This window comes from Hyla sarda, chromosome 6 (genome assembly GCF_029499605.1).
Source record: "Hyla sarda isolate aHylSar1 chromosome 6, aHylSar1.hap1, whole genome shotgun sequence".
Classification (NCBI taxonomy): Eukaryota; Metazoa; Chordata; class Amphibia; order Anura; family Hylidae; genus Hyla; species Hyla sarda.
The window spans coordinates 20543936-20563277 of NC_079194.1; the positions used below are offsets into that span (position 1 = coordinate 20543936).

The 19342-nt window shown below is 43.8% G+C and overlaps 1 protein-coding gene across 1 annotated transcript in view; it reads left to right on the forward strand.

Moving 5' to 3' along the window:
- The window catches only part of LOC130277412 (calcium-activated chloride channel regulator 1-like), a 67035-nt gene that overhangs the window by 36765 nt on the left and 10928 nt on the right, over nt 1-19342 (forward strand). The window contains exons 4-9 of the mRNA XM_056528083.1: nt 818-968; nt 1275-1383; nt 4260-4428; nt 5735-5962; nt 16488-16712; nt 19072-19249. Of these exons, the coding sequence (XP_056384058.1) occupies nt 818-968; nt 1275-1383; nt 4260-4428; nt 5735-5962; nt 16488-16712; nt 19072-19249 (1060 nt within the window). The remainder of the gene's footprint in view (nt 1-817; nt 969-1274; nt 1384-4259; nt 4429-5734; nt 5963-16487; nt 16713-19071; nt 19250-19342) is intronic.

Below are 19342 nucleotides of genomic sequence, written 5' to 3' on the forward strand. Positions count from 1 at the left end.
TATTGGTAAAAAAATTAAATAAAAAAAAATACCTGCGCATGCGCCAGAAGAGTCCGCAGATTCGTCGCTGAGCCACGGAAGAAACAGGAAGAAAAGATCCGCCTCGGACGTCAGAAGATAGGAAGGACAGAAGCAAGAACACACCCCCCGACATCCCACTTACCGAACACAACATGGCGGAGGCCGAGGTTACACAGCAACCCACTGGAAGAAAAAGGGGCCAGCTTCCGGATCTTCACAAAAGGTAAGAAAATACATATATACATAATCACAACACACATAAAAAAACACATACTTATACACACATAACACACAAACATAATAACAAAAAACTGTATAAACAAGGGAGAACCCCTTTAAGGGGTTAAGGATGTCAAGACATATGCCTATTTATTATTATATTTTATTATTATTAATACTTTTTAATTCACTCCAATGGGTCGGCAGGAAATCCATAAATCTGCCAAAATTGCTGATTTTTCTGCGGACCCATTAACGTGAATGGTAGCGAAACTCACAATGCATTTCCCGTTGCAGGTTATGAGTGCTTGAACGTATCCAGAGGCTGTAGTACATGTGGTCTGCATAAAAGTTTACCCCGCAGAGGGTATTTGGGTATTTTTGGGGTACAGCCCATTCCCAGTTCAGTGCGGAATTATATATATATATATATATATATATATATATATATATATATATTCATGTTTTTTTTCCTTTTATTTTTTTATTTTTCTTTCTATATATATATATTTTTTTTATTTTTTATTTTTATTTTTTATGAGGTACTAATAATTTTATATTCCATTACTATTATAAGGCGAGTGTGATCATCAGCAGCCCCAACCTGGATTACGGGAACGATCCGCACACCGTACATTATAAAGGATGCGGAAACAAAGGCAAATACATTCATTTTACACCTGAATTTCTGACAGATGACAGCCTAATTCCAGTCTATGGGCCGAGAGGTGAGAAGTTATGTGAATTCGCTATGAACATGACCCCCGAGAGTCTTTTGTGTATATGTTTTTATATCTATAATGCACATTTTTCATAAATTCAGTGGGGGGAGATTTATCATAACCCGTCCAGAGAAAAAGTTGCTGAGTTGTCCATAGCAACCAATCAGATCGCTACTTTCATTTTCAAAAATGAAAGCAGCGATCTGATTGGATGCTATGGGAAACTGGTCAGCTTTCCCCCTGCACAGATTTTGATAAATTTCCCCCCTAGACATTTACACTCGTATAATTTCCCTCTTTCGCTTTCTTCAGGGAAGGCGTTCCTCCATGAGTGGGCCCATTTTCGGTGGGGCGTCTTCGATGAGTACAGCGATGAGGAGCCCTTCTTCGTTTCGGTCGACAATAAAATTAAAGCAACGCGGTGAGTTGGCAGAGTTCTCTTTTACTATTATGTCCATAAATAAAGATCCTCTATAGTGGTGGTCTCAAATTGTGGCCCTCCAGAAGTTGCGAAACTTCAACTCCCAGCATGCCCGGACAGCCGACGGCTGTCCGGGCATGCCGGGAGTTGAAGTTTTGCAACATCCGGAGGGCCACAGTTTGAGACCACTGATCTATAGTGTTTGTTTTGTTCATCGTGAATCATTATTAAAGGGGTTATCCAGGAAAAATCTTTTTTTTATATATATCAACTGGCTCCAGAAACTTAAACAGATTTGTAAATTACTTCTATTAAAAAATCGTAATCCTTTCAGTACTTATGAGCTTCTGAAGTTAAGGTTGTTCTTTTCTGTCTAAGTGCTCTCTGATGACACGTGTCTCGGGAACCGCCCAGTTTAGAAGAGGTTTGCTATGGGGATTTGCTTCTAAACTGGGCGGTTCCCGAGACACGTGTCATCAGAGAGCACTTGGACAGAAAAGAACAACTTTAACTTCAGAAGCTCATAAGTACTGAAAGGATTAAGATTTTTTTTTATAGAAGTAATTTACAAATCTGTTTAACTTTCTGGAGCAATTTGATATATATATATAAAAAAAAGTTTTTTTTTCCTGGATAACCCCTTTAAAGGAGTACTCTAGTGAAATACAATTCATCCCCTATCCAAAGGATTGAGGATAAGTTATAGATTGCAGGGGGTCCGAATGCTGGCCCCCCCCCCAACCCCCCGCGATCTCCTGCACTGCGCCCCTGCAGTCCACAGGAAGCCGCCGCCGACACGTCCCCTCCATGAGTCTCTATTGAGGACGGATTTAAAGGGGTACTCCTGTGGAAAAAAAATATTTAATCAACTGGTGGCAGAAAGTTAAACAGATTTGTAAATTATTTCTTTAAAAAAAAAATCACAATCCTTCCAGTACTTATCAGCTGCTGTATGCTCCAGAGGAAGTTGTTTAGTTTTTTTTCAGTCTGACCACAGTGCTCTCTGCTGACACCTCTGTTCATGCCAGGAACTGTCCAGAGTAGGAGCAAATCCCCATAGCAAACCTCTCCTGCTCTGGACAGTTCCTGACATGGACAGATATGTCAGCATAGAGCACTGTGGTCAGACAGAAAGGAAATTAAAAAAGAAAATAACTTCCTCTGTAGTATTCAGTACTGGAAGGATTAAGATTTTTAAATAGAAATAATTTCCAAATCTGTTTAACTTTCTGCCACCAGTTGATTGCAAAATACAAATTTTCTTATCAAAAGTTTTACGTTTTTGAAAGTAGTAAAATAAAACCTACCGTATTTTTCGTCCTATAGGACGCACCGGCGTATAAGACGCACCCAATTTATAGGTGCAAAATCTAAAAAAATAAAGATTTTGAACCCAATAGTGGTCTTCAACCTGCGGACCTCCAGATGTTGCAAAACTACAACTCCCAGCATGCCCGGACAGCCGTTGGCTGTCCGGGCATGCTGGGAGTTGTAGTTTTTCAACATCTGGAGGTCCGCAGATTGAAGACCACTGCATAGGATGTAATACTCACGTGTCCCCGCCGCTCCGGACCCGTCACCGCTGCCCTGGATGTCGCTCCATCGCTGTCGCCGTGTCCCCGTCACTCCGGAACGTCTCTGCTGCCGGTCGGGTATCCTCGCTCTCCGTCGCCGTCATCACGTCGTTATGCACGCCGACGCACGTATGCGACGACATGATGACGAGGAAGGAGAGCGCCGGCCATACAGGGGATCCCTGATCGGAGAAGACACCGAGGAGGCAGGTAAGGTCCCTCCCGGTGTCCTGTAAGCACTAACCCGACTATTCAGTCAGGCTGTTGGCAGTGAAATCGCGGCGGTCCCGAACAGCCGGGTTAGTGTCACTTTCCCTTCAGACGCGGCGGTCAGCATTGATCGCCGCGTCTGAAGGGTTAATATAGGGCATCACCGCGATCGGTGATGTCCTGTATTAGCCGCGGGTCCCGGCCGTTGATGGCCGCAGGGACCGCCGCGATAGGGGTGTATTCGCCGTATAGGACGCACCGACTTTTCCCCCCCAGTTTTGGAGAAGAAAAAGTGCGTCTTATACGACGAAAAATACGGTATATAAGTTTGGTATCCTTGTAACCGTATTGACCTACAGAATAAAGATAAGATAAAGATAAGGTGCCATTTTACCAAAAGTGAGCTGCTTAGAAATGGAAGCAGCCTAAAGTAATTATACAAATAATACATTTTTATTTGTTTCACCTCAGACTTGGTGATAAAACCAGGTGTCATTACAAGTACAGGGGAAAAATTTTAAGCATTACAGCTAGAGATGAGCGAATTTACAGTAAATTCGATTCGTCACAAACTTCTCGGCTCGGCAGTTGATGACTTATCCTGCATAAATTAGTTCAGCTTTCCGGTGCTCCGGTGGGCTGGAAAAGGTGGATACAGTCCTAGGAGACTCTTTCCTAGGACTGTATCCACCTTTTCCAGCCCACCGGAGCACCGGAAAGCTGAACTAATTTATGCAGGAAAAGTCAGCAACCGCCGAGCCGAGAAGTTCGTGACGAATCGAATTTACTGTAAGTTCGCTCATCTCTAATTACAGCGATTGGAAGGCGAGTAGGAAAAATGAAAAATCCTGATGTCCTTAAAGGGGTACTCCGCTGCTCAGCGTTTGGAACAAACTGTTCCGAACACTGGAGCCGGCGCCGAGAGCTCGTGACATCATAGCCCCGCCCCTTCATGATGTCATGCTCTGCCCCCCTCAATGTAAGCCTATGGGAGGGGGCGTGACAGCTGTCTTAAAAATAATAATAATAAAACAATTAAAGGATATATATGATTATTTAACATGGTCTTTACGTTGTTGGATTTTGTTCTAGGTGTTCCTCCGAGACGGTGGGTATGTATATTTGTAAGGAACGCTCCTGTTCTGATGGAGAATGCATCATTGGCCCCCAGACTGGGAATTTCGAGGAAGGTTGTATGTTCTTAGTAAACAGCACGCAAAACGTGTCGGCATCGATCATGTACATGCAGTCCTTACCGTCCGTAAGTCAAGACCATGTATGACGCTTTGGCTTTAAAATACAGGGTGGGCCATTTATATGGAAACACCTTAATAAAATGGGAATGGTTGGGGATATTAACTTCCTGTTTGTGGTCCATTAGTATATGTGAGGGGGGAAACTTTTCAAGATAAGCGGTGACCATGGCGGCCATTTTGAAGTCATTTTGAATCCAAGTCATTTTGTTTTTTCAATAGGAAGAGGGTCATGTGACACATGAAACTTATTGGGAATTTAACAAGAAAAACAATGATGTGCTTGGTTTTAACGTAACTTTATTCTTTCATGAGTTATTTCATGAGTGGTCTCCAAACTGTGGAACTTAAAGGGGTACTCCACTGGCCAGCGTTCAGAACATTGGCCAGCGTTCGGACGGCCGCCATGCCGCCTCCCATAGACTTGCATTGAAGGGGCATGTCCTGACAGCATGAGGTGTCGTGTCTGACCCCTGCAGTGCACACACAGGGTTTGGAACTGGCCAGTGGATTACCCCTTTAAGACTGTTTGCTGGGAGTTGTAGTTTTGCAACATCTGGAATTCCACAGTTTGGAAACCTCTGCTCTATATGATCAATCCTCCACAATCTCCTTGGTCCTTAAAGGGGTACTCTGCTGGAAAACATTTTTTTTTTGTCATCTGGTTTTATCACACAGCAGCTGATAAGTACTGGAAGGAATATGATTTTTTTTTTTATAGAAGTAGTTTACAAATCTGTTTCTGGCACCAGTTAAGAAAAAAATGTTTTCCAGTAGAGTACCCCTTTAAGGTTAAAAAGGGGTTGTTCCTTAAAGGGGCACCCCGGATGATTTTTTTTTAAATCAACTGGTACCAGAAAGTTATACAGATTTGTAAATAATTTCTATTTAAAAATCTTTATCCTTCCAGTACTTATCACCTGTTGTATGCTCTACAGGAAGTTGTGAAGTTTTTTTAAGTCTGACCACAGTGCTCTCTGCTGACACCTCTGTCCGTGTCAGGAACTGTCCAGAGTAGGAGCAAAGCCCCGTAGCAAACCTATCCTGCTCTGGACAGTTCCTGATACGGACAGAGGTGTCAGCAGAGATCACTGTGGTCAGACTGGAAAGAACTACACAACTTACTGTGAAGCATACAGCAGCTGATAAGTACTGGAAAGATTAAGATTTTTATATGGAAGTCCTTTGCAAGTCTGGATAACTTTCTGGCACCAGTTAATTTGAAAAGATTTTTCTCCCTTTAAGGGATGACTATTGATATGCTTTTTATTACAATGGTTTACAAATCTTACTCTTCTTCTTCTTTTTTTGTAGATTGTGGAGTTTTGTTCTGAACATGACCACGATAAGGAAGCACCAAATATGCAGAACAGAATGTGCAGCTACCGCAGCACCTGGGATGTTATTAAAGGTTCGGATGACTATAAATCCACAGGACCAATGCCAGGCACCAATCTCCCACCTCCTCCTTCGTTTTTACTGCTACAGTCCAGGGCGAGAGTGATTTGTCTGGTTCTGGATGTCTCTGACAATATGGCCACGGTAATAACCATCAGTTACTTATGTCCCATGTAAAAATAGGTTACTCAAAAAGGGGTACTCCATTGTCACGTAAAAAACCTTAAAAATGCTGTAGAAGCATATAGCATTGCTTACCTGTGTGTGTGTGTGTGTGTGGGGTGGGGGGTGGGGGGCGGGGGTCTCTTCCTATGTCATATAATCACTGGACTTCCTGTTTGAGCAATTGCTCAGTAAAACTATTCCCAGAATGCATTCCTTCAGCTTTTCATCACAGTCCTCCCAACCTGTTCACTCTCCATGAACAGCACATCTGCTAGTTCGCTGATCAGAACTGCTGCAAAACATTGCTTTACGCAGCAGACTCTCTCCCCACACAGCAACTCTGCATCACCTGCTGTATTCATCACCTTTCTGCTCCTCTGCCTGTGGCATTGTTCAGCTCAGCACAAGGCAGCATGCTGTTAACACACCTCATTCTTTCATAAATGTCCCAAAAGATCTATATATCTATCACAGACACAATCAAGCCATGCCACCTGAGACAGCAGGGCATGATGCCTTGTCTCCAGGAAAAGGGAAGAGCTAGATAGCTGCTGAGACAACACCACATGGACAATGAGAGGACTACACAACTTATTTTTAGGAGAGAGGGAGGAGCTGGGGAGCTGCTTAGACAACACCACATGGACAATGAGAGGACTACACAATGGGGGAGATTTATCAAAAACCTGTCCAGAGGAAAAGTTGCTGAGTTGCCCATAGCAACCACTCAGATTGTTTCTTTTATTTTAAAGAGGCCTTTTCAAAAGTGAAAGAAGCGATCTGATTGGTTGCTATGGGCAACTAAGCAACTTTTTTCTGGACAGATTTTGATAAATCTCCCCCAATGTCCTGTCAGTGGAGAGGGAGGAGTTGGGGAGCTACTGAGATAACACCACTCTTACAATGAGAAGGCTACACAACTTCCTTTCACGAGAGAGGGAAGAGCCGAATTAATGCAGATAAAGCTGTATTAATATCTGGACCTCTGATCATACTGAGATTTTGTGTGGATGTTCACTTCTAGATTCGTATTCCAGCCAGTTTTCTGTGCTGGCGCATGATCCAGGGGAACACTCAGCTTGGATGAGTATTCATGTTTTGGGAATTGAAAGGGGTCGGGAGAAGCTGCTGCCAAAAAAGGAGAGAGAGAGACCGGTATATGGAGGGTCAAAATATCCAATAAATTCTTATAGATCATCCAAGGATGAGCCAAAAATACCCATTCTTCCCATATACCCTAAAGACATAGGTTAAAAGTGCAATCTTTATTGTATTGTACGCACGCAATTTATATTAAAATATTAGGAGCCACTGTAGTCCACTTCCCTAATAATTGTGGAATAACCAACTGGTTAAATATTGAATATTGATTACACCAGATAGCGGTGCCTGCAGAACAACACTAAACTGGATACTTGGACAGATGGCTACCTATATTAAAATCTTTCACACTGCCCCCCTCGACATGTTTCGCTGGATCACCAGCTTTATCAAGAGGTAAGCGGGCACTGGTTAAAAAACGCCGATTCTAGGGGTTTTAAAACCTCCCCTGTGACATCACAGGAAGGGGATTGTATACACCAAGGGTTAATGAGCCAATCTGCCGGCCGGATTGATGATGGATTTAACCAGGACCAATCGATGTGAGATACATCATTCGCAATACTATCCAATTATATCTGTCCACCATCACTTGCCAATCAGGACAGCCTAGCCATGATTGACAGAATCGCTCACCTATTGGAGGCAGCGATCCCCTTCTGACGCGCTGCGCGAGAAGGATCTGCGCGCACTGTTAGACACAGATTCCGTCTCGACAAGCTACTGCGCCTGCGTGGTTGCTAAGTGCTTGTTTGTAAACATTCACTCACCCGTTCTTCATGGTCTCCGCCTCCGGTGACATACTACCTAGCTCTAATTCGCACGGCCCGTGCGTTATATTCGATCTAACTGTATAGCCCATGTTTGTCACTGGCTGCACAAAAAACATATGCGGGCTGATGAAAATAATAAGTAAAAACGAATAATTAGAACAGGTACCTGGGTGAGTGTAGGTTTCTGTAATGGTAGATATAAAGGATAAGAAGGAATTTTTAATATATGTATATATATATATATATTTTATATTTATATTTTATTTTGAAAGTAGATATTTGGTAATCTCACAATATCTAGATTCCTCTAGGGTATCTGATATACTGTCCTGTAATTGATAACCAGGTGTAATTGTTCTATAAACCCCTCTTTTACTATGTTGATTCGGCATGGTGCTTTAGTCCATAATATTCAGTCATTGATACGCAAATATTAAATGGCAGTACATTATTTTTCAAATAAATGCACTAAAGGTAAAGCCTTCATTTAAACCTCTTGGAGACATTGATCCCAATCTGTGGATCCATTTCGCCTCCTCACGCAAAAGCTTCTTGTCCAAGTCTCCACGTCTGGGTCCTAGCCGAGGTTTGGCAATGCCAATAAACCGTAGGCTAGACCAATCACCCCTATGAAGGGTGGCAAAATGTCTAGCTAAAGGGGTATCTGCCCCTGTACGTATAGTACTGACGTGTTTAGACACACGTCTTCTCAACTGTTGCACAGTTTTGCCCACATAGATCATAGGGCAACTACACTGTGCAATATAGATAACCCCCGTTGTTAAACAATTAATAAATTCTCTCAATACGTAAACACGTCCATCAATCGGATTACTGAATTCCTTACATTTCGGCATCATATGGCAAAAAGAGCAATTGCCACACGGGAAAGATCCAACCACAGGCGACCTTAGCCAGGTATCTGTTGTCCCTTCAGAGAAGTAGCTCTTGACCAAACTTTCTCTAATGTTAGTCCCACGTCTATATGTGATAGCTGGATACGGGGTTAAAACCTCCTTCAAATCATTATCAGCAAGTAGGATTGGCCAGAATCTTTTCAATATACTTGTTACTTGACAGTTGTTATTGTCAAAAGTGCCAATGCACCTAACCCTTTTATTCTTGGATTCAATCTTGGATCTATCTGATTTTAGAAGATCACTTCTAGGAGTATCCCTGGCTCGAGCGAAGGCCCTATGGAGCACCTTCTTTGGATAGCCCCTTGCTAGAAATCTCTGGTACAGTAACTTACTCTCTCTTAAAAAGGCCTCCTGTGTAGAGCAGTTTCTTTTCGCTCTCAAGTACTGTCCAATAGGGATTCCCCTTTTTAGGGGGACAGGGTGGTGGCTATTCCACTGCAGGAAACTATTCGTTGACGTTGGTTTTCGATATATCTCCGTTTGAATGCTGCCACTCGGATCCAAGGAAATTTGAAGATCTAGAAAAGTGAGAGTGCTCTGGTGTATTTCGTGCGTGAAGTGCATGCCTATTTGATTAGAATTCAGTGTTGAAACAAATTGATGAAATTGTGCTCTAGTGCCATCCCAAAAAAGAACGACATCATCGATAAATCGACCCCAAAATAAAATGTGATTCGTGTATTCATGGTTTGTGTCAGAAAAAACTATAGTGTCTTCCCACCACCCTAAAAATAAATTTGCAAAATTAGGTGCACATGCCGTGCCCATAGCGGTGCCCTTACACTGTAAATAAAAGTGACCATCAAAAACAAAATAATTGTGAGTGAGAAGAAATTGAAGTACCGTATATACTCGAGTATAAGCCGACCCGAGTATAAGCCGAGACCCCTAATTTCAACCCAAAATCCCAGGAAAAGTTATTGACTCGAGTATAAGCCTAGGGTGGGAAATACCTCATCCCCCCCTTTCATCATCCAGACCTGTCATTAACTTCCTCATCATCATCCCCTTGTCATCATCCCACACATCCCCCCTTCATCATCCCCTTATCATCCCGCACATCCCCCCTTCATCATCCCCTTATCATCCCACACATCCCCCCTTCATCATCCCCTTGTCATCATCCCACACATCCCCCCTTCATCATCCCCTTATCATCCCACACCCCCCCTTCATCATCCCCACCCCCCTTCATCATCCCCACACCCCCCCTTCATCATCCTCTTCTCATCATTTGCCCTCAGTGGTCTTCAACCTGCGGACCTCCAGAGGTTTCAAAACTACAACTCCCAGCAAGCCTGGGCAGCCATCGGCTGTCCGGGCTTGCTGGGAGTTGTAGTTTTGAAACCTCCGCTCCGGAGGTCCGCAGGTTGAAGACCACTGCGGCCTTCAACATCATCCAGCCCCCCTCTCACCCCCTTTAGTTCTGTACAGTACTCACTCAGTACTCGGCGCTGGTCCGGTCCTGCAGGGCTGTCCGGTGAGGAGGTGGTCCGGTGAGGAGGTGGTCCGGGCTGCTATCTTCACCGGGGGCGCCTCTTCTCCGCGCTTCCGGCCCGGAATAGAGGCGTTGCCTTGACAATGACGCAGAATTACGTTGGCAATGAACGCACCTCTGCGTCGTTGTCACGGCAACGTGACTATTCTGAGGCCGGGCCCGAAGCGCTTAGAAGAGGCCTCCCCGGTGAAGATAGCAGCCCGGAACACTATCCCACCGGACCACCTCCTCACCGGACAGTCCTGCAGGACCGGACCAGCGCCGAGCGGAGGTGAGTACTCAGAACTAAAGGGGGTGAGAGGGGGCTGGATGATGTTGAAGGCCGCAGTGGTCTTCAACCTGCGGACCTCCGGAGGTTTCAAAACTACAACTCCCAGCAAGCCCGGACAGCCGATGGCTGCCCGGGCTTGCTGGGAGTTGTAGTTTTGAAACCTCTGGAGGTCCGCAGGTTGAAGACCACTGCGGGTGGGGGAGTTCACTCGAGTATAAGCCGAGGGGGGTGTTTTCAGCACGAAAAATCGTGCTGAAAAACTCGGCCTATACTCGAGTATATACGGTAATGATAAAACAAACTCATTGTGTCTGGTGTGCTGTGTTCCCCGAGTGCTCAGAAAGTACCGTACTGCCTCCAGACCTAATTCATGTTGGATGTTTGTGTATAGCGCCTCCACATCCAGGCTTGCTATGAAAGTCTGGGGCGGAAAGGAAATTTCCTGTAAACGAGTGACAGCATCCCCTGTGTCCCTAATGAATGAAGGCAAGGATGCCACGAAAGGGGCTAAGATCTGATCCACATATTTACTTATGCCTTCCGTCAAATTTTCATTACCCGAGACTATCGGACGTCCGGGAATAGGAGTTCTCTGTTTATGGATCTTGGGCAATGCATATAAAGTTGCCAAGACCGGTTTGGGGTTAAACATAACCCGGAACTCATCATCCGTAATGAGAGAACCTTCTTTTGCTTCCAATAGGATCGACTTCAATTCAGTCACATATCTACCCGTTGGGTTAGAGTCCAATTTTTTATATGTATCCGTATCTTGTACTAATCTCAATACCATTTCCTTATAATCCTTCTTGTTCATCACTACAACATTCCCTCCTTTATCGGAGGGTTTTACCACTATTTCCTTGTTGTTTTCTAATTCCTTTAGAGCTTTTTGCTCCTCTATTGTCATGTTCCCCTGGGTCTTACGATTACGGAGTTTACTCAATTCGAGAGTAACCATCTCCACAAAGGTTTGTATATTGTTATATTGACTAAATGGTGGGGTTAACTTGGATCCAAACCTAGATCCAAGTTAACCCCACCATTTAGTCAATATAACAATATACAAACCTTTGTGGAGATGGTTACTCTCGAATTGAGTAAACTCCGTAATCGTAAGACCCAGGGGAACATGACAATAGAGGAGCAAAAAGCTCTAAAGGAATTAGAAAACAACAAGGAAATAGTGGTAAAACCCTCCGATAAAGGAGGGAATGTTGTAGTGATGAACAAGAAGGATTATAAGGAAATGGTATTGAGATTAGTACAAGATACGGATACATATAAAAAATTGGACTCTAACCCAACGGGTAGATATGTGACTGAATTGAAGTCGATCCTATTGGAAGCAAAAGAAGGTTCTCTCATTACGGATGATGAGTTCCGGGTTATGTTTAACCCCAAACCGGTCTTGGCAACTTTATATGCATTGCCCAAGATCCATAAACAGAGAACTCCTATTCCCGGACGTCCGATAGTCTCGGGTAATGAAAATTTGACGGAAGGCATAAGTAAATATGTGGATCAGATCTTAGCCCCTTTCGTGGCATCCTTGCCTTCATTCATTAGGGACACAGGGGATGCTGTCACTCGTTTACAGGAAATTTCCTTCCCGCCCCAGACTTTCATAGCAAGCCTGGATGTGGAGGCGCTATACACAAACATCCAACATGAATTAGGTCTGGAGGCAGTACGGTACTTTCTGAGCACTCGGGGAACACAGCACACCAGACACAATGAGTTTGTTTTATCATTACCGTATATACTCGAGTATAGGCCGAGTTTTTCAGCACGATTTTTCGTGCTGAAAACACCCCCCTCGGCTTATACTCGAGTGAACTCCCCCACCCGCAGTGGTCTTCAACCTGCGGACCTCCAGAGGTTTCAAAACTACAACTCCCAGCAAGCCCGGGCAGCCATCGGCTGTCCGGGCTTGCTGGGAGTTGTAGTTTTGAAACCTCCGGAGGTCCGCAGGTTGAAGACCACTGCGGCCTTCAACATCATCCAGCCCCCTCTCACCCCCTTTAGTTCTGAGTACTCACCTCCGCTCGGCGCTGGTCCGGTCCTGCAGGACTGTCCGGTGAGGAGGTGGTCCGGTGGGATAGTGTTCCGGGCTGCTATCTTCACCGGGGAGGCCTCTTCTAAGCGCTTCGGGCCCGGCCTCAGAATAGTCACGTTGCCGTGACAACGACGCAGAGGTGCGTTCATTGCCAACGTAATTCTGCGTCATTGTCAAGGCAACGCCTCTATTCCGGGCCGGAAGCGCGGAGAAGAGGCGCCCCCGGTGAAGATAGCAGCCCGGACCACCTCCTCACCGGACAGCCCTGCAGGACCGGACCAGCGCCGAGTACTGAGTGAGTACTGTACAGAACTAAAGGGGGTGAGAGGGGGGCTGGATGATGTTGAAGGCCGCAGTGGTCTTCAACCTGCGGACCTCCGGAGCGGAGGTTTCAAAACTACAACTCCCAGCAAGCCCGGACAGCCGATGGCTGCCCGGGCTTGCTGGGAGTTGTAGTTTTGAAACCTCTGGAGGTCCGCAGGTTGAAGACCACTGAGGGCAAATGATGAGAAGAGGATGATGAAGGGGGGGTGTGGGGATGATGAAGGGGGGTGGGGATGATGAAGGGGGGGGGTGTGGGATGATAAGGGGATGATGAAGGGGGGATGTGTGGGATGATGACAAGGGGATGATGAAGGGGGGATGTGTGGGATGATAAGGGGATGATGAAGGGGGGATGTGCGGGATGATAAGGGGATGATGAAGGGGGGATGTGTGGGATGATGACAAGGGGATGATGATGAGGATGTTAATGACGGGTCTGGATGATGACAGGGGGGGATGAGGTATTTCCCACCCTAGGCTTATACTCGAGTCAATAACTTTTCCTGGGATTTTGGGTTGAAATTAGGGGTCTCGGCTTATACTCGGGTCGGCTTATACTCGAGTATATACGGTACTTCAATTTCTTCTCACTCACAATTATTTTGTTTTTGATGGTCACTTTTATTTAGAGTGTAAGGGCACCGCTATGGGCACAGCATGTGCACCTAATTTTGCAAATTTATTTTTAGGGTGGTGGGAAGACACTATAGTTTTTTCTGACACAAACCATGAATACACGAATCACATTTTATTTTGGGGTCGATTTATCGATGATGTCGCTCTTTTTTGGGATGGCACTAGAGCACAATTTCATCAATTTGTTTCAACACTGAATTCTAATCAAATAGGCATGCACTTCACGCACGAAATACACCAGAGCACTCTCACTTTTCTAGATCTTCAAATTTCCTTGGATCCGAGTGGCAGCATTCAAACGGAGATATATCGAAAACCAACGTCAACGAATAGTTTCCTGCAGTGGAATAGCCACCACCCTGTCCCCCTAAAAAGGGGAATCCCTATTGGACAGTACTTGAGAGCGAAAAGAAACTGCTCTACACAGGAGGCCTTTTTAAGAGAGAGTAAGTTACTGTACCAGAGATTTCTAGCAAGGGGCTATCCAAAGAAGGTGCTCCATAGGGCCTTCGCTCGAGCCAGGGATACTCCTAGAAGTGATCTTCTAAAATCAGATAGATCCAAGATTGAATCCAAGAATAAAAGGGTTAGGTGCATTGGCACTTTTGACAATAACAACTGTCAAGTAACAAGTATATTGAAAAGATTCTGGCCAATCCTACTTGCTGATAATGATTTGAAGGAGGTTTTAACCCCGTATCCAGCTATCACATATAGACGTGGGACTAACATTAGAGAAAGTTTGGTCAAGAGCTACTTCTCTGAAGGGACAACAGATACCTGGATAAGGTCGCCTGTGGTTGGATCTTTCCCGTGTGGCAATTGCTCTTTTTGCCATATGATGCCGAAATGTAAGGAATTCAGTAATCCGATTGATGGACGTGTTTACGTATTGAGAGAATTTATTAATTGTTTAACAACGGGGGTTATCTATATTGCACAGTGTAGTTGCCCTATGATCTATGTGGGCAAAACTGTGCAACAGTTGAGAAGACGTGTGTCTAAACACGTCAGTACTATACGTACAGGGGCAGATACCCCTTTAGCTAGACATTTTGCCACCCTTCATAGGGGTGATTGGTCTAGCCTACGGTTTATTGGCATTGCCAAACCTCGGCTAGGACCCAGACGTGGAGACTTGGACAAGAAGCTTTTGCGTGAGGAGGCGAAATGGATCCACAGATTGGGATCAATGTCTCCAAGAGGTTTAAATGAAGGCTTTACCTTTAGTGCATTTATTTGAAAAATAATGTACTGCCATTTAATATTTGCGTATCAATGACTGAATATTATGGACTAAAGCACCATGCCGAATCAACATAGTAAAAGAGGGGTTTATAGAACAATTACACCTGGTTATCAATTACAGGACAGTATATCAGATACCCTAGAGGAATCTAGATATTGTGAGATTACCAAATATCTACTTTCAAAATAAAATATAAATATAAAATATATATATATATATACATATATTAAAAATTCCTTCTTATCCTTTATATCTACCATTACAGAAACCTACACTCACCCAGGTACCTGTTCTAATTATTCGTTTTTACTTATTATTTTCATCAGCCCGCATATGTTTTTTGTGCAGCCAGTGACAAACATGGGCTATACAGTTAGATCGAATATAACGCACGGGCCGTGCGAATTAGAGCTAGGTAGTATGTCACCGGAGGCGGAGACCATGAAGAACGGGTGAGTGAATGTTTACAAACAAGCACTTAGCAACCACGCAGGCGCAGTAGCTTGTCGAGACGGAATCTGTGTCTAACAGTGCGCGCAGATCCTTCTCGCGCAGCGCGTCAGAAGGGGATCGCTGCCTCCAATAGGTGAGCGATTCTGTCAATCATGGCTAGGCTGTCCTGATTGGCAAGTGATGGTGGACAGATATAATTGGATAGTATTGCGAATGATGTATCTCACATCGATTGGTCCTGGTTAAATCCATCATCAATCCGGCCGGCGGATTGGCTCATTAACCCTTGGTGTATACAATCCCCTTCCTGTGATGTCACAGGGGAGGTTTTAAAACCCCTAGAATCGGCGTTTTTTAACCAGTGCCCGCTTACCTCTTGATAAAGCTGGTGATCCAGCGAAACATGTCGAGGGGGGCAGTGTGAAAGATTTTAATATAGGTAGCCATCTGTCCAAGTATCCAGTTTAGTGTTGTTCTGCAGGCACCGCTATCTGGTGTAATCAATATTCAATATTTAACCAGTTGGTTATTCCACAATTATTAGGGAAGTGGACTACAGTGGCTCCTAATATTTTAATATAAATTGCGTGCGTACAATACAATAAAGATTGCACTTTTAACCTATGTCTTTAGGGTATATGGGAAGAATGGGTATTTTTGGCTCATCCTTGGATGATCTATAAGAATTTATGGGAGAAGCTGCTGGACTCCTCTATCCCCTCCAGGCTTCTCTCATGGTGGTGTATATCACCGAGAACAAGAAAATCGGGTAGTTGAAATTCAACATGTCTGTTCATCATTCACAGGCTACCCTACCCTGCCCTGCAAAAAAAGGCATGTCAAAGTCCAGCCTCCCAAACCCACCCCCAACATATCTGATGCCCCCTTCCCCTGCACATTAGATGGTTGGATGGTCTTACCAAAATTGGTGGGTTCAGCCACCATGTTTATTTTGTCTTTTTTTCGGTGAGATTTTGGCGTCTTCTGGTCTTATTAATTTTCATAGACATTTCCTCTTAAATTATAGTTATGATGGTCTTCCTTGACATGAGGGGGCGCTGCACTTATTGAACACTTTCTTTGTGTTTATACGTGGTCTAGAAGGATCCAATCATTGTTGTCCTACCTGACAGCCATAAGTGAACAAAGTGACATGTACTTAGACTATAATTTGTATTGTAACTAATTCTTGCAAAAACTCCTCACCCTCCCATAAGTAGGGTCAGCGATTCCACCAGCTACGTCAAGCAGCGGCCATCTTCATCCAACAGTTGGTTGAGCCGGGCTCTTATGTAGGCATCGTCACATTCAGCGAAACAGCAGAAGTGAGAAGTCCCTTACGCCAGATGGTCAACGATGATGTACGGTGGAATCTCACGTCAAGTCTTCCGAAGACACTTGGCGGGGGTTTGTCTATCTGTGAAGGCATCTCAGCTGGTTTGCAGGTAAATATGTCTATAAAAATTAAGTGCATCTGCTTATCTAACAAAAACTCTGAAAGCTTTGCCATGCCACCATACTTTCTTTTTTAGCAGATCATATTGCATTTATTATTATTATTATTATTATTATTATTATTATTATTCTTGATGTAATCCATCCTCCAAGTGTAAATGTTGCTAATAAATACTCTTTATTCCTGTCCAATTCTCCATTGGAATCAGTACTTTTCCACAACCACTATTTTTAGTCAACCACCCAGAATTGCATTGCAAATAGTCTTCTAAAGGGGTGGTCCTGTAAAAGAAGATGGCCAAGAGATATATCTAAGGAAATCTCTAAACAAATAAGGGAGTGATTTTTTTTCTGGTTATCACATACATGTTCAGTTGGGTATCTCATATATGGTGGATGTTCAGTTGGGTATCTCATATATGGTACGTGTTCAGTTGGGTATCACATATATGGTGGATGTTCAGTTGGGTATCACATATTGGTGCATGTTCAGTTGGGTATCACATATATGGTGGATGTTCAGTTGGGTATTACATATATGGTACAAGTTCATTTGGGTATCACATATATGGGGCATGTTCAGTTTGGTCACAGCTTCACAAGGGAATGGAAGAAATAAGTTGGAATATCTTTTGGAACTGATGATTCCCATTGGAATAAACAAAGATACAATACTAGTATTGCAAGACTACTTGACTGAGTGTATGCATTCAATGGAGATGCTATATTTGATTCATGCCAGCAATGTCCTTGAAAGATAGGACTGCATCAATACATATATTTATTACCTACAATTTTACTCTATGGCACCAGGATATTCCATAATGCCATGCAGGAATTGTAAGCGTTCACATAGGTCCATGTTGCCAATTCTGAAGTTGCTATCACACTAGAGCCAATTTCATAGGACATCAGTATGTTTTTGGAGCTTGGGTTCTTAGGATGACTTATAGCAGTGGCCTCCAAACTGGAGCCTTCCAGATTTTGTGGTTGCCCACTTAATCAAAAGCCTTAAAGGGGTACCGGGGTCCCCCGCGATCTCCCACAGCACAGTTTGTTTAAAACGCCGGGTTCCTGCGACAGTGGTTGTGACGTCACAGCTACACCCCTACATGAATGGAGATGGTGTGGCCGTGACATCAAAATGTTTAGAATGCTGGAGCACTGGAGTACCCCTTTAAAGCTTATGATTACTGTAAGTGGGCAACCACAAAACGTGTCAAGCCGTTTTGTTCCATTTGTCTGTGACTTGGCATACCCTTTTAATGTACTAAATAAAATTGTATGTTTTATCCGAACTTTGAGGCCAACGGACTACTTTTTCTTTATTGGATTGTACTTCAGCACTTGTGGTTATCCGGGCTGTCTTGACCCTTCTGGCAGAACAATGAGCTGATGACTTGTTTTCTTGAATGTATAAAGTAGGTAAAAACCAAAAATTGGACCGCTCACTAAGGTATCCCTTGTATATAGTTGTAGGAGCTGCTGCTACTGCTACAAAATGTTGAAAAATTTTAGGATTTTTTAGAGGGTAACATTTCTGTCTATGCTCCTTATGCCCCTGGCAGTCACTATTTCAGTTTTCAGTTTTTAGGACCTTTCAGGAAAATAGTGAACCCTCAACGGTTGTTCGGCAATCCTATAAAACCAATGTGAGGTGGAGATGCATTTGTTTAGCTGATGCCAGTAGAGGTCGGCACAGACAAGTACGGCCATCATATATATATATATATATGATGGCCGTACTTGTCTGTGCCGACCTCTACTATATATATATATATATATATATATATATATATATATATATTATAGTGCAATAAGGTCCGGCACTAGAGTGGTTGCAGTACTTCCAGCTTTGTACTGCGATATCTTCAATAAAGCAACAAACAGTTTTTACCTGCAACCACTCTAGTGCCGGACCTTATTGTTCTTTTCGTACAAGCATCTAGCCGGAGGCGGTACCGGTCGGCCCGTGGCACAGGTGGAGAGGTGGGCGTGCTAACGGTGAGCGGCTCACAGTTCAAGCCTTGATATATAGATATATATATATATATATATATATATATATATATAGTGATAAGGGCTCCAGTAATGGAATGTGGGACCCCAAAACATTTCTTGCCCAGGGGCTCCACCAACCTTGATCTTGTCCTTGGACCATCTGGAGGAAACCCAAACAGACATGGAAACTCTATGACTCAAGGACCCGGATCTACAAGGCAACTAACCACTGAGCTACTTGGCCACCCTATGTATCCATCACAACTTTACTGAGGAAGAAGTATAAATTACATTTTTTCTTTATTGCATTTATTGAGGCCTGTACCAATATCTTATTTTTTTTTACAGGTGATTAAAGGTCTTGATGGAAATACAGAAGGTTCTGAAATTATCCTGGCCGTAAGTGGAAGGGACACAGAGCTGCATACGTGTTTATCAGCGGTTTCAGCAAGCGGAGCGGTTATTCACACCATTGCTGTTGGAGCCAATTCTGATCTCGAGCTGGAATCCTTAGCGAAGAGCACCGGTGTGTTTATAAATACAGACAAATATTTAGACATAGTCCGCTTAACATAATGATGGCATAGAAACTACTCTAGTCCTTACCCATGAATACGGG